Source organism: Mirounga leonina, unplaced genomic scaffold, assembly GCF_011800145.1.
Source record: "Mirounga leonina isolate KUSES-001 unplaced genomic scaffold, KU_Mleo_1.0 Mir_101799, whole genome shotgun sequence".
Lineage (NCBI taxonomy): Eukaryota > Metazoa > Chordata > Mammalia > Carnivora > Phocidae > Mirounga > Mirounga leonina.
The window spans coordinates 1,878,591-1,893,688 of record NW_023270210.1 but is presented as its reverse complement, the minus strand read 5'-3'; the positions used below and the strand labels follow the sequence as shown (position 1 = coordinate 1,893,688).

Genomic DNA, 15,098 nt, shown 5'->3' with positions numbered 1-15,098 from the left:
GCTCAGTGGGGAGTCTGCTTCAGGATTCTCTGTCTCCCTCTGCCTCTGCCCCTCCCCCTCCTCATGCTTTCTCTCTCTCTCTCTAAAATAAATCTTTTTTTAAAAAAAATTTTAAATAAAGGGGCACCTGGGTGGCTCAGTTGGTTAAGTGTCTGCCTTTGGCTCAGGTCATGGTCCCCAGGGTCCTGGGATTGAGCCCCACGTTGGGTTCCCTGCTCAGTGAGGAGTCTGCTTCTCTCTCTGCCACTCCCCCTGCTTGTGCTCTCTCTCTCAAGTAAATAAATAAAATCTTTAAAGTTTTAGAAATAATAATAAAAATAAATAATTAAATGGAAATCATGGAGTTGAAGAGTAATAATAACTGAAATGAAAACTTCTCTAAAGGTATTCAAAAGCAGGTTCAAAATGTCGGAAAAAAGAATCAGTGAACTTGAAAATAGATCAACATAAATTATCCAATCTGAAAACCAGAGAGAAAAATGACTGAATCTCAGAGACCTATAGAACAACAACAAGCATACTAAAATGTGTGTGATGGGGTGCTTTGAAGAGGAGGAGAGAAAGGGGCAGAATAAACATTCGAAGAAATAATGGCAGAAACACCCAAAATTTTATGAGAAACATTAATCAGACCCAAGAAATCCAAAGAATCCCAAGTAATATAAACACAAATAGAGCTAGTTGTAGACACTTCATAGTCAAAGTAAAAGCCAGAGATAATCCGTTTTGAAAGCAATAAGAGAAAAATGACCCATGCAGAAGGGAACCACAATGAAATTAGCAGTTAATTTCTGATCAGAAACAATGGAGGCCAAAAGATAGTGGAATGATGTAATCAAAGAACTGGGGAAAAAACACTATCAATCAAAAATTCTATATCCAGCAAAACTGTCCTTTAAAAGTGGACGGTTAGGGGCGCCTGGGTGGCTCAGTTGGTTAAGCAACTGCCTTTGGCTCAGGTCATGATCCTGGAGGCCCAGGATCGAGTCCCACATCTGGCTCCCTGCTCAGCAGGGAGTCTGCTTCTCTCTCTGACCCTCTCCCCTCTTGTGTGCTCTCTCTCTCATTCTTTCTCTCTCAAATAAATAAATAAAATCTTTAAAAATAAATAAATAAATAAAAGGTGATGGTTAAATGGGGTGCCTGGCCGGCTCAGTCAGTAGAGCATGCAACTCTTGATCTCAGGGTTGTGAGTTTAAACCCCACACTGGGTGTAGAAATTACTTAAAAATAAAATCTTTAAAAAATATTAAAAGTTGAAGATTAAAAAAAGAGAGAGAGAGAGACAGAGAGAGAGAGACGTTCCCAGATATACAATGACTGAGAAGACTCACTGCTATTATCGTTCTTTACAGGAAATACCAAAAGAGGTCCTTCAGGCTGACACCAGTTTGTAATTTGTATTCAGTGGAAGAAATGAAGAGCAGCAAAAATGATTAATTATGTGTGCTAATATAAAAGTCTCAATATATTTTTCCTCATTTCTTCTCTTAATTTCTTTAAAGGACATAAGATTGTATAAAGAAAGCAATAACTATAACAATGTATTACTAACATTAACTGTGCCAAAGAGGAGGGAAAGAATGGAGCAATATTAGGGCAAAGCCTCTACATTTTACCAAAATTGAGTATTAATGTGAAATAGATTGTGATTAGTTAAGATGTATATTGTAATGCAATTGTAATTCAAAAAATATATAATTCAAAAAATCAACACAGAAAATAAAATGGTACATAAAATGGTGAATAAAAATTTAATACAAGAGAAGGCAGTCAAAGAAAAAGAGAGGAACAAAAAAGAATGGAGATATATAGAAAACAAATAACAAAATGGCAAATGTAAACCCAACCACATCAATCATTACATTAAATGTGCATGGTCTAAACACCCCAATCAAAAATCAGAGATTCAAAAAAGCAAGATTCAACTAACTATATATTGTTTCAAGAAGACAAATCTTAGATTCAAAGACAAAAATAGATTAAAAGTAAAAGGATAGAAAAAATATATCATGCAAAGAGTAACCATAAGAGAGCTGGAGTGGCTATATCAATATCAGATAAAATAGACTTTAGGACCAAAGCTAAAAGAAAAAAGGGACATTTCATAATAACAAAAGGGTCAATTCATCAGGAAGATATAGAAGATATAGCAATTATAAGTATATACACATCGAACAATACATAAAGCAAAAATGGACAGAAAGGAGAAAGAAACAATTCAACTATGACAGTTGGAGATTTCAATACCCACTTTTCAATAATTGATAAAACTAGAAAGAACATCAGCAAGATACAGAAATCTTTTTTTTAAGATTTATTTGAGAGAGAGAGAAAACACAAGCAGGAAGGAGGGGCAGAGGGAAAGGGAGAAGCAGACCCCCCCACTGAGTGGGCATCCCAATGTGGGGCTTGATCCCAGGACCCTGGGATCATGACCTGAGCCAAAAGCAGATACTTAACCAACTGAGCCACCCAGGCACCCCAAGATTCAGAAATCTTAAACAACACTATCAACAAAGCTGACCTAACTAAAATCTATGGAACTCTCCACTCAACAAATGCAGAGTACTCACTCTTTTCAAATATGTATGGAACATTTTCTAGGACAGAATATAACTTAGACCATAAGACAAATTTCAATACATGTAAAATGATTGAAATAATACAAAATATGTTCTCTGAACACAACAGAATTAAATTAGAAATCAAAAACAGAAAGACATCTAGGAAATTCAAAAATATTTGGAAATTGAACAAAACACTTCTAAATAACCCACAAGTCAAAGAAAAAATTACAAGGGAAATTATAAAATACATTGAACAGAATGAAAATGAAAATTCAACATATCAAAATTGTGGAATGCAGCTAAAGCAGTACTTAGGAGGAAATTTAAAGCTATTTAAATGCCTCAACCAGCAAAAAAAGAAAGGTCTCAAGTCAACAGCCTAGGGATCTGCCTTAATAACTTAGGAAAGGAAAGCAAACTAAATCCAAAGCAAGCCAACATAAGATTAGTGTAGAAATGATTGAAATAGAAAACAGAAGAAAAATAGAGAAAAGTGATGAAAACAAGTTTGTTCTTTGAAAAGAACAAAAGTTTGTTCTTTGAAAACTGAAAAGATCAACTAAACGTAGACTAATCAAGAAAAAAGATTACCGGGGCGCCTGGGTGGCTCAGTCGTTAAGCGTCTGCCTTCGGCTCAGGTCATGGTCCCAGGGTCCTGGGATCGAGCCCCACATCGGGCTCCCTGCTCAGTGGGAAGCCTGCTTCTCCCTCTCCCACTCCCCCTGCTTGTGTTCCCTCTCTCGCGGTGTCTCTCTCTGTCAAATAAATAAATAAAATCTTAAAAAAAAAAAAAAGAAAAGAAAAAAGATTACCAAGATCAAGAATGAAATGGGGGACATTACTACTGACTTACAGAAATTTGAAGGATTCTAAGGCAATGTTTTGAACAACTTTATGGCAACAAATTAGACAATTCAGATGAAATGGACAAATTCTTCAAAAGAAGCAAATAACCAAAATTGACTTTAAAAGAAACAGAAAATCTGAATAGACTTATAATAAGCAAATAAATTGAATTAGTAATTTAAATTGTTCCACAGCAGAAGAAACGAATAGACATTTCTCCAAAGAAGACATCCAGATGGCCAATAGACACATAAGAAGATGCTCAACATCGCTGATCATCAGGGAAATGCAAACCAAAACTACAATGAGATATCATCTCACACCTGTCAGAATGGCTAAAATCAACAACACAAGAAACAAGTGTTGGTGAGGATGAGAAGAAAAAGGAACCCTCTTGCACTGTTGGTAGAAATGCAAACTGGTGCAGCCACTGTGGAAAACAGTATGGAGGTTCCTCAAAAAGTTAAAAATAGAGCTACCCTATGATCCAGTAATCACACCACTGGATATTAACCCCAAAAATACAAAAAAACACTGATTCAAAGGAATACATGCACCCCTATGTTTACAGTAGCGTTATTTACAATAGCCAAATTATGGAAACGGTCCAAGTATCCATCAATAGATGAATGGATGAAGAAGATGTGGCATATATACACAGTGAAATATTATTCAGCCATCAAAAAGAATGAAATCTTGCCATTTGCAATGACATGGATGGAGCTAGAGGGTATTATGCTAAGTGAAATGAGTCAGTCAGAGAAAGACGAATACCATATGATTTCACTCATATGTGGAATTTAAGAAACAAAAACAAAACAAAACAAAAACCAAGCAAAATAAAGCGAGAGAGAGACACAAACCAGGAAACAGACTTTTATCTGAGAACAAACTGATGGTTACCAGAGGAGAGGTGGGTGGCGGGATGGGTAAAACAGACAACAGGGATTAAGAAGTGCACTTGTCATGATGATCACCGGGTGGTATAGCACTGTATGTTAACTATACTGGGATTAAAATAATAGGGGCACCTGGGTGGCTCAGTCGGTGAAGCATCTGCCTTTGGCTCAGGTCATGGTCCAGGAGCCCTGGGATCAAGCCCTGCCTCGGGATCCCTGCTCAGTGGGGAGTCAGCTTCTCTCTCTACTCTTCCCCTGCTCGTGATTGTGCACTCTCTCTATCTCTCCCAAATAAATAAAATCTTTTTAAAAATAAAATAATAAAACAATTAATTAATGTTCCCACAGAGAAAATCCAAGCCCAGAAGTCTTCACAGGTGAATTCTATCAAATAACATAACTGAAAATATACGTCCATAGAAAACCTTGCATGGAAATGATCATAGCAGCATTATTCACAAGCCAAAAGGTGGAGACAACCCAAATGTCCATCAGGGGATGCATGGATTAACAAAATGTGGTCTATCCATATAATGGAACATCATTCAGCTATCAAAAGGAAATGAAGTACTCTTACATGCTATAATGTGGATGACCTCAAAAACATTATGCTAAACATAAGAAGTCAGACACAAAGGGTCACATATTGTATGACTGCATTTATGTGAAATATCAGAATAGGCAAATCCACAGAGACAGAATAGGCAAATCCACAGAATGGTTGCCAGGGGCTTGGGGGAGTAGGGGTGTTGGGGAAAATGGGGATTGACCACTAATGGCTACAGGGTTTTTGGGGGGGTAATGAAAATGTTTTGGAGTTAGATCGTGGTGACTGTTGCACACCTTTGTACATATACTAAAAACCAATCAATTGTACATTTTAAAGGGTCGATTTTACAATATGTGAATTATATCTCCATAAAATAAAACAAATTCTAACTCTGAAAAGAAAAGGATTAAACAAGATATACCAGACAAATATTAACCAAAAGAAAGTTATAGTTGCTATGTTACTGTCAGGCAAATAGACTATAAGGCAGAAGCATTACAGGAGTAATGCATGTCACTATATTTTGATAAAATATTCAACTCACCTGAAATATGTAACAATTCAAAATTCATCTGCACTTAATAACCTAACTTAAAAATACATAAAGCAGTACTTGAAGGAAGTATAAGGATAAGCCGAGAAAGAGCCATCCGGCCTCTACTCAGGGCATCATGCGAGGCAGACTTGGCTCCCTGGCAATGAGGAGAACTATCAACATTTCCATGGCACCTCGGGGCGCCTGAGTGGCTCCATTGGTTGAGCGTCTGACTCTTGATTTGGGCTTGGGTCATGATCTCGGGGTCCTGGGATCAAGCCCCGCATCAGCCTCCAAGCTGAGGGTATAGCCTGCTGGGGAGTCTCTCTCTCCCTCTCCCCAGTACTCGTCGTGCACACACATTTCGCTCTCTCTCCCTCTAAAAAACATGTTTTAAAAATCTCCATGGGGCCTGGAGACGAGATCTGGAGATGAGGTTTTTATATTTATCCCAAAAGGCCAGATAGGGTTGAAAAATACCGAAAACCTCTCTTAAAGCAAAAATCTAATCCTGTCACTGCCCGGCCTACAAGTAGCCATCCAACGGCTCCCCAGCGCCCTCTTGAGAAAGTTCACTTTCCAGGCCCATCTCTAGCCACTGGTCGCAACTGCCCTCAACCAACCAAAGCGGGTTATTTGTTATTTCCCAAACAGTTCACACTTCCTGTCTTGCCCACCTGAGGAGACAGGGATGGAGGCAGGACTGCCTGGACTAAACTGGGATCGGGTAGAGAACATGGCTGCCATGTGCCATGTGCCACCAAGTGGCTGGCAGGAAGGGCTGAGTCCTGCCTGGTCCCCTCACCTACTGAATAAGCCTGCTTCACTCCTGGGTTCGACTCCTTCACATCTTCCCCCTCCATTTAGCCCACGACAAGTGATCTCCATCTTTCCAGTCCCGCTTCAGCTGCCTGGGCACAGGCTCTCGCCATCTCTTGCCTCGCCTCCCATGTGGGTGGCCCCTCAGACATGTGTCCCTGCCACCAGTCCTGCCCCATGTCTCACGTTGAACTCCAGAGGGGTCTTTCCAGGGCTCAGATTGCACGCTCTACCTCTGGCACTGCGGAAAGACCTCCAGGTTCCCATTTCCCAGGGACTGTAATGAAATGGAGCCGAGGCCCAGGGCTCCCCCTTCTTCCTCACACTGACAGCATGCGTTCACACAGAGAAGGCGTGAAGAACCCCCCGTCTTTTCCTCAAGTCCCCACGCACCCTCATGTTCCCAGTGAGCCCTCCGCATTTGCACAGAGGCAGTCAGGGGGTAAAGCAGAAGGCTGTGTGGCCGTGGCTCAGGCGCTTGGCCTCTCTGTGCCTCAGATTCCCCATATGTAAAATGGAGATGATAAGGAGAGGTTTGAGTTAATACATATGAAGCTCTCTGCAACATTGCCTGGCACACGGCAATGCTCAATATAAAGCTAGATCCACATCTGCAAAGGAAGATGAAATATAGTCTCTTTTGCTCTATTTCAAACTCACCATGTCCAAAACCGACCTTGTCTCTTACCCAAACACACCCCATTGAACCCTTCTTGGTAAATGGCCCCAAACGCATGGGCCACCTGGGGACCATCTCCTTTGTTCCCCACCCCAACTGATCACTGACTCCTAAAGAGCTCCCAGTACCATCCCCACCCTTCCTCACCCAGTCTCCCCATCCCCAGCGTGGACCCACAGGTTGAGCATCTCCAGAAACCCTGTCACCCGCAGGTTTGCTCCAAGACAGAGTGTGTGACCACCCTGTGTGGTCCAGAACCAGGACAACAGCTTCCTCTCATTTCTGGAATGGTCCCTGACAGCTGGGAAGAGACCAGCCCACTGGACCCTGCTCCCAACTCACAGGGCCCAACTTTTCCAGCTGCCCAAGCTCAGCACCTGCTACCCCTCCAGTGACTCACCACTGCTCACAGACTAAGGTCCAGCTCTTACCCCGCCAGGCCTGAGCACCTGTTGTTCCCTAAGCCTGAAATGCTCTCACAGAGCGCCCCCGCCCAAGCTCCCTCTCCATCCCCCCCCACCCCCAGCTCTTGCCTCTGGCTGCACCAGTCTCTCTCCCAGACAGCAAGACCTACGTCCTAGACACCGAGGCGACCCAAAGATTTTCTCTCACGAACTGCCCCCTCTGATGGGAAGGCCTCGGATGGATGAAGGATGCCGGCCCTGTCTGCCCTGGAGGTCCCCCTATCTCCGGGCTCCCAGATGGAAAGTGCAGGACTTTCTCCCCCAAGTGAGGACTGCACCAGGGCCCGATTTCGGGATGGGGGGAGCAGTGGGGAGGAGGGCAGTGGGGGAGAGGAACAGTTTTGAGCAGCTGCCCCAGGTGGTGAAGAACTGGGAGGCTTGATGGATGTTTTTAGATGTGGTCGTGGCGCCGCCTGCCGGTCGGAGGCCAAATTGCACCCCGTGTCGGGGCAGGCGGAGCTTCAGCCCCCGCGGCGCAATGGTCAGGCCTCCCTGAGCAGGCAGCACGCTACCCTCCCCACGCAGGTCATTCCTATCATCCGAGTAAGCTCACCCCCTCCCTTACAGGGCCTCCTTCACCAGGGCAGGCACCTTGCGTGCTGGGCCCAACGGCTGGCACAAAGTAGAGGCCCAATCGATATTTGATGGACAAAACAAGAACAAGGAGGTGCCGTGAGAGCCCAGGGTGAAGACGTCAGAGGTGTCAGGACAGGAGATGACAAGGGCCCAAGTGGGAGCTAAGGAGAGGCCAAACAGGTCATTGGAGGTGGGGAGACCAAGCTGTTGAGGCCTGGCCATGGCACTGGCTGCCCGAGGTCCCCTGGACTGTGGGCAGAGAAAGGAGAGCAGGCATGGTGGGACTGGACTGGGTGACCCAAAACCCTGGAGCAAAGAATGACCTAGAAGCGGCCATGGGGACAGAAGAGGAAGCTGCCCACCACCCTCCAGACTTGCCCTGGGCTCAGGGGCCCATGGGGGGGTGGGGGCAATATGAAGCAGGAAGGGGGTGGGAGGAAGCTAGGAGAAGGAAGCTACAGAGGGGCTTGTGTGCCTGGGAATGAGCGGGCGGGCATGCCCACCCCGGGATGTGCCCATTCCCACCTGGGCGCAGCTGTTCTTCTCAGTGGAAGCCAGGCCCCCGGGGTCCAACCCCAAACACTGCCACGGGCCTCACCTGTGCCCCACCCCCCACCCCGCCCGCCCACCGCCCAGCTCCCATCGAGACCCTGGCCAGCCCTGCTTGGGCCTCACTGCCTCCCTTTGGGTCCTAAATGTCAAGGAGAAGGGTCTCCTCCATCATGCTCTGCAGTGGGGGCTGGCAGGGAGCAGGGGCAGGAGTCAATGGGGAGGAAAGGGTGGCCAGCTTGCCCAGAACTCTGAGGGTGCTTCCTCTGCTCTGGTTAGCACCAGGAGAGGCTTGGGGTCCCGGAAGGCAGGACTCCGGAGCCCTGGTCCACCCAGAATGGGGTTGCCAGGGGCAGGGGCCACACAGACCAGAGGACTGACCACCAGTCTTCACACCGGAAGCCATCACCAACCCAGCGTGGATGGCGCATGGCAGCTCCCATCCCAGGAGCATCATGCCCTCCCCTCCCCTACCCTGGAGCGTGAGGACTCCAAAGCCACAGGGCAGGGCCGCTGTTGAGCCCCCGATGGCGCCCTCTCCTGGCTGAGAGCTCCTCCTCCACCTTCTGACACTGCGGTACCTTCTGCACAAGAAGGTGCCCACTGGCAACGCTTTCTGTCGGGCCAGGGCCGTGGAAAGGTGGCGGAAGGAAGGGAGAGGTTGGAGGAGACAGCCCAGGGCTCTGGTCACTGGGCCTCCACTTGCCTGTGAGCCCGTCCCTGCAGCCCAGCCCCAGGGGACCGGAGACGGTGCTCCTCGGACCAGTTCAGCCTCCCGCCACCCCCCTCGGCTGGCAGCCCACAAGGCCTGAGGTGCCTCCATTTTCTCCCAAGGAGCCAGAGCCACATGCAGGCTGACCTCTAGGCTGGCAGAGCTGGCCGGCCAGGCCGCCTCCTGCTGGCACTTGGGGGGACAGGGAACAGCTGGGAGCTTGCCTGCCATGATGGGAGGGAACAGACGTTCAGGTGGCAGTGGGTGAGGTCTCATGGTGGGGTCCTGTGGGCAGTGGGCCTGCCTCCTTGGTTTCCTTCCCACAGGTGACATCCATCCCCTCCACACTCATCCCCCATCCCCGTCCCTCACCCCTCCCTCCAGCTCACCATGGGCCCATTGCTCTGTCTGTCTTTATTGATTTGAGGAAAACTAGAGGGGGGCCGGAGGACCATGACACAAAGCGAGACCACCACAGTCAGCAAAGCACAGAACGGCGTGCAGGAAGAGCTGCCCCTGGAAGCCTCTTTGGCTCCTAGAGGGGGTGTGGTGGTGACAGTGGAGAGGAGTCCCTGTGGACACACCCCGCCAGCCCCTAGGCGGGGGCAGAGCCTGGGTGGCAGATGGGTGAGTCCCACTCCTGCCCCAGTGCCATGCACCACACCCACACATCTCCAACTTTCCAGCGAGGCCAGCCCCGGGTCCTGGGGGTGGGGAAAGAGGACTGAAAGGGTCCACCCATGGGAAGGGAATCCAGGAGTCAATGCACTCAGCCACAGCATCTGCCTGGGGGGAGAGGGACAGAGAAGCGCAGAGAAGGAGGTCGTCAGGAGAGGCCCCCAGCCTGCCCTGCAACCCCCGCTCCCGGTCAAGGCTCTCAGCAGCAGTACCCGCTGGGTCTCGGCACCAGGTGCTTCACGGATCTTCATGGTCCCCTCAGTCACCAGCCCCCACTGGCCTCTATTGTCTGCTTCTATGGGAACCCCAGCTCCTTTCCTCTGTCTACCCTTTCTGCCCTCAGCTCTCTGCTCTGTGGGGTCTGGCCCGCTTAGTTCATGGCCACACAGAGCCCACCCCCTTCTAAGGGCACTCAGGAGTCAGCTCCCAGTGGGTGCAGGGCCCACACTCACATACCTGGGCATCACCACTTGGGGGGCTGGCCGGACTGGAGGCCAGGGTGGCTGTGGCGGGCCATCCTCCTCTCCGAGGCCTCCTCACCCTCTGGGCTCTGCCCCAGCTTGCGGATGTGGCGCAGGAAGGAGGTGGCATTGAACGCTCGCTGTGGGGAGAGAGGGTTGTCGGGCCATGCCCCGGCCATGGCCCCCAGACTTTGAGGACCAAAGAGGCCACTGGCAGCCCAGGCCATCCCTCTGAGGGGCGGTGGGGGGCGGCGCAGCCTCAAGCCAGGTCCACAGGCCCCTCCCCACACTGACCTTCCAGTGGGTCCGGGCAAAATTCTTCTGGATCTGCTCACTGACTGAGCCCAGGATGTCCTTGTCAAAGGCCGCATCCCCAGAGATCCTAGGGGGAGGCCAAGGATCACTGGTGGGGGAGTCTCTGAGGGTGTGGTCCCTCTGGTCCCAGGACAGGTTGGCACGGGTCCCACTCACCAAAGATGCTGTAAAGCCTGCTGGCAGGTGAACCTCTTCTGGGGGTCTCGCTCCAGAAGGTGCCGGATGAAGTCTTTGGCTGGAGTGGGGATGCCAGGTCAGCCCACCGCATCCCCACTCCCCTCATCACTCCCCCCTCCCTGAGCTCGGGGCCGGCTTCAAGTTCACCTGATTCCGAGATGTCATCCCAAAAGGGAGAGTCAAACTCGTAGCTGGCCCTCAGGATCTGGCTGAAGAGTTCAGGATCGCTCTCGTCGTAGAAAGGGGGGTACCCACACAGCCTGGCACCCACACATGAATCACCCAGCTGCCCAGCCCTCCCCAACCCAGCAGAAGGCAGGCAAGCAGAAGAGGAGCCTTCCCAGGGGTCACTCACAAGATGTAGGAGATGACACCCAGGGCCCACACATCCACAGCCTTCCCGTAGGGTTTCTGCTCCAAGAGCTCCGGGGCTGGGGGCCAGAGACAGACGGACACACACCCGCACGCACACGCACCACGCCTTCAGTGCTGCTGGGCTCGGCCTGGTTAACCCCAGGAATGACCCACCACCTACCCTGCCCCCGGTACACGGCTCCCGCGGTGTCCCCCAGCCCCCCCCCCGCCAGCCCCCAGCGAGCCTCGGGGTGGCCCCCCTCACTGACCCACGTATCCCGGGGTCCCACAGGCCGTGCCTAGCATGTTGCCAGCCTGGATTTTGGAGAGGCCAAAGTCGGAGACCATGATTTTGGAGTCCTCAAAGGGCGTGGCATAGAGGAGGTTTTCAGGCTATGACACACGGGCACCAGAAAAAGTGCCAGGTCAGCCCCGGCACGGCCCCTGGTGCTGGGCACCCTCCAGTCCCCCAGACCCTTGGTGCACAGGGATGCCGGGCGAGGCGCAGGCAGGCAGGCAGGCGGGCAGGCACCTTGAGGTCTCGGTGCACGATGCCCAAGCTGTGCAGGTAGGAGACAGCACCGAGGACCTGGCCCACTAGGTGGCTGGCATCCTTCTCTGTGTAGGAGCCACGCTCCATGATGCGGTCGAACAGCTCGCCCCCTGTCACCCTGGGGGGAGTGGGGGGCTCAGCTAATTCAGCCCCATCAGCCCCGCACTCACCACCCAGCCCGGGCCACCCCAGCCTGCCCTGCCCTCCTCACAGCTCCATGGCCAGGTAGAGGTGGGAAGGGCTCTCATGGACATCCTCCAGAGCCACGATGTTGGGGTGGCTGACCCTGCAATGGCAAGAAAAAGGCCCTCATGGGCCACCACAGCCCCCTCTGGGCCTCTCAGGGTCTAGGAGGGCTTCGTCCTGCCCCCCCCCCCCCCCCCCCACCGGGGAAGCCTTCCTCTTCTCTTCCTCCCTCCTCTGCCCCCCGTCCCTACCGCAGGCCACCCGGGCCAGGTCCAGGTCCAGCAAGGCAGAGGCCCAGGCCAGGAGTTCCTGGGGCCGCAGAAAAGGCAGGGCGCTCTCCCCCGGGGCGCTCCTCCACTGCGGGCAGCCTGGCCAGGGGCTGGCACGCACCTGCGGAGCACTGCGATCTCGTTCTCCACCAGGGCCTCCTTGCCTCGAAGGGCCTTCTTGGGGATGCACTTGAGGGCGACAAGGTGTGAGGAGCCCCGCTCCTGGGCCAGCACCACCTCAGAGAAGGCGCCCCTGAGGCAGAGACGGGGAGGCGGGGAGGGGGAAAGGCAAAGGGGAGGAAAGGAGGGGGAGGGGTGGGGAAGCAGAAGATGGGGAGGTCCTCCTGGTCCCGTGGCCCCCCGCCCCCCCACACTCACTCATTCACCGACATACGCACACACAGCACATTCATTGACACACATTCGCCGACACACACACACACACACACACTCACGAGCCGAGCTTCTCCCGGATCTCGTAGACGCTGCTGATGTCTTCCGTCTGTTTCTTGAGCAGCAGCATGTCTGTGGGGGTCGGGGAGAGATGGAGGGGGGGCCCCTGGGCGAAGCCACCCTCAGTGGCAGCCCTGCTGAGAAACACAGAAACCAGCCCCAGCCCGGACCCATCTCTCCCCTCCCCCACCGCCCAGGTTCGCACTCCCAGGTGGGCGACTCGGAGCGAGGCCACCGCATACACTCCTCCCCGCCCAGACACGAGGCAGCGATCTGGTGCCCCCCACCCTGGCACCCCGACGGCGATCAGCACCCAGACACCCCCTCTCTGCCTCCACACAACCGAGTCAGCCGCGATCGGCCGCCTTCCAGAAGGCTCCGTGCACCCCCACCCCGTCCCCTCCGGGCCCACCCCCAGCCACAGCGCCCACAGACGCCCCCCCCCACGCCCCCGGTCCTAGACCTGCCACCCACGGCCCAGCGCCCACAGGCACGCGCCACTCAGGCCACCAACCCTCCCGAGATGCACCTGCGACCCCCGCGCCCAGCCGCCTGCCACGGCCACGGCCACCCACGCGGCCGCCCGAGTGCAGCCCGGCCCCCGGAACCTCCGGGCGGGAGGGACTCGGCAGCCTCGGCCTCCCACGTCCCGAGGTGCGTGGGCCGCGCCGGGCTTGACAGGTGTGCGCGGGGGCGCGCGGGGGCTGCGGCGGCCGTGGCCCGGAATCCCACGCGCCCCCGCCCGCGCGCGCCCGCGCCCGCGCCCGGGAGCGCCGGGTGCGGACCTGGAGCCGAAACCGCAGCGTCGCCTCGCGCAGTGGCCGCCGCGCCGAGCCCCCCGCCCGCGCCCCGCCGGACCCGCCCCCTCCGCGCGCGCCCCCGCCGGCCGCTGGCGAGCGAGCATGCGGTGGCCTGGCGCTGCTGCCTCGGCGCTGCAGGGCGCCTTGTAAGGCAATTGGCCGGTGCTGGCCGCCACCGCCTCCCTCCTCGGTCATTCATGCCAGTTCCCGCCGTCTCCAGGCCCTAGGCGGCCTGACTGGGCCGGCCCCCGGGCCTTTGCACCACCGGTGTTCTCCTTCCGGGAGTCTCCCCACCCACATGCTGACATGGCTCTCTGCGTGCCTTCAAATCTCTTCCCTAGCCCCAGCCCTGCCACCACCACTTCTGTCACCCTGGCCTGAGCACCACCCCCCATTGGCACTCAAATGGAGGACAGCAACAGCCTCCCCGCTGGCCCCCTTCTGCCCCCTAACCCCACCCTTCACCCCTCCTACCCACGGTCTTTTCCCCACTGAGCAGCCAGAGCATTTCCTATATTGAGATCATTTCACCCAGCCTCCAGACCCTCCCACAGCTCTCCATGTCACCAGGAGTCGAAGCACAAGTCCTTACAGTGGCCTAAGGGCTCTGCGTGATTGGTCCTCCTTCCCTATCATTGCCCTGGCCACTTTTCACCCACTTTCCCCCTTGCTCAACTAGCTCTAACGAACTCTAACCACGCTGGCTTCCTAACTGGCCGTCAAACACACCACACATACACCTGCCCCAGGGCCTTTGCACTCACTGCCTCTCTGCCTGGAATGCTCTTCACTCAGATATCTGCTTGGCTTGCTCCCTCAATCAAATCTCAGCTCAAATTTCACCTCTCAAACAGGCCTGCCCTGCCGGCCCAGCCCAGTCTCTAGTACATCACCCTGCCTGCCCTGTCTTCAGAAGATCCATCACTGCAATATCACCTTCTCTGTCTTGTCTTCCTCATCAATGCATCCACTCCCAGAAAGTGTCTCTGCTGAGGAAATGAGTGGCAGGTGACTGAATTCAATCCTTCATCCCAACAGTGAGTGGATTCTTCCCATCCAGTTCCATCTCAGTCCTGGCACTCCTCCTAGGGGGTCTGGGCCCTGCCAGGGAGGGGGGAACAGGTGTCCTGGCTGCTGACAGGAGCACATCCATACAGGCCAGAGCTGCAGAGGCTTCATGGAGTTACAGGGCCCAGGGATGGCCTGCGGAAGCTATCTCTGCAGGGGTCTGTAGGCCCTGGCATGACGCAAAGTCTTTTAAGAGGGTCCACAGGGCAGACAGAGGTTTTTCAAAATCATCTTTCCAGAACTCAGCTGCCACATGTCTCTGTCCAAAACGTGGTAAGTCTGCAAGGGCCCCTCCAGTTCCTGTTCCCACCCCCCTTTCCCAATCGTCCCCCCAGTTCACTCAAGAAGCTTCCAGGGGCCCCAGCACTCGGCAGCTTGCTCGTCTCTGTGCACAGGGTTTCCTAGGACCGGACCCAACGGTGAGCCCCACCTCACGTTGACCGGAAGGCCTCTTTTGTTCGCGGACATCTGGACTAGCTGGCACAAACAGGAGCCCCGTCTTACTTGCTTGCCTAATAATTATGCATCAACATGTCTAACCCACTGCCACAGTGCATGTATCGTCCGAGCCCTGTGGTCGCAGGT

General features: G+C 53.0%; 1 protein-coding gene across 1 annotated transcript; it reads right to left on the bottom strand.

The window, feature by feature from the left end:
* Nucleotides 1-9,629: 9,629 nt before the first annotated feature.
* On the bottom strand, nt 9,630-13,483 carry PNCK (pregnancy up-regulated nonubiquitous CaM kinase). Its single transcript, XM_035010156.1, has 12 exons — nt 13,431-13,483; nt 12,648-12,717; nt 12,314-12,445; nt 11,949-12,023; nt 11,717-11,855; nt 11,454-11,577; nt 11,186-11,261; nt 10,978-11,090; nt 10,810-10,888; nt 10,633-10,720; nt 10,334-10,478; nt 9,630-9,985 (listed from the first exon to the last, which is right to left on the bottom strand). The coding sequence occupies exons 2-11, from the start codon at nt 12,713-12,715 to the stop codon at nt 10,341-10,343; spliced, it is 1,032 nt and encodes a 343-aa protein (XP_034866047.1). The 5' UTR covers nt 12,716-12,717; nt 13,431-13,483; the 3' UTR covers nt 9,630-9,985; nt 10,334-10,340.
* Between the last annotated feature and the right edge of the window lie 1,615 nt (nt 13,484-15,098).

What these genes read in the sequence shown, in the direction of transcription:
- PNCK (XM_035010156.1), bottom strand. Translation starts at nt 12,715, where the DNA reads ATGCTGCTGCTCAAGAAACAGACGGAAGACATCAGCAGCGTCTACGAG. An exon ending in CTCTACCTGGCCATGGAGCT is followed by an intron (nt 11,856 to 11,948) that starts GTGAGGAGGGCA and finishes CACTCCCCCCAG; the next exon opens with GGTGACAGGGGGCGAGCTGT. An exon ending in TGGGACCCCGGGATACGTGG is followed by an intron (nt 11,262 to 11,453) that starts GTCAGTGAGGGG and finishes TCTGGCCCCCAG; the next exon opens with CCCCGGAGCTCTTGGAGCAG.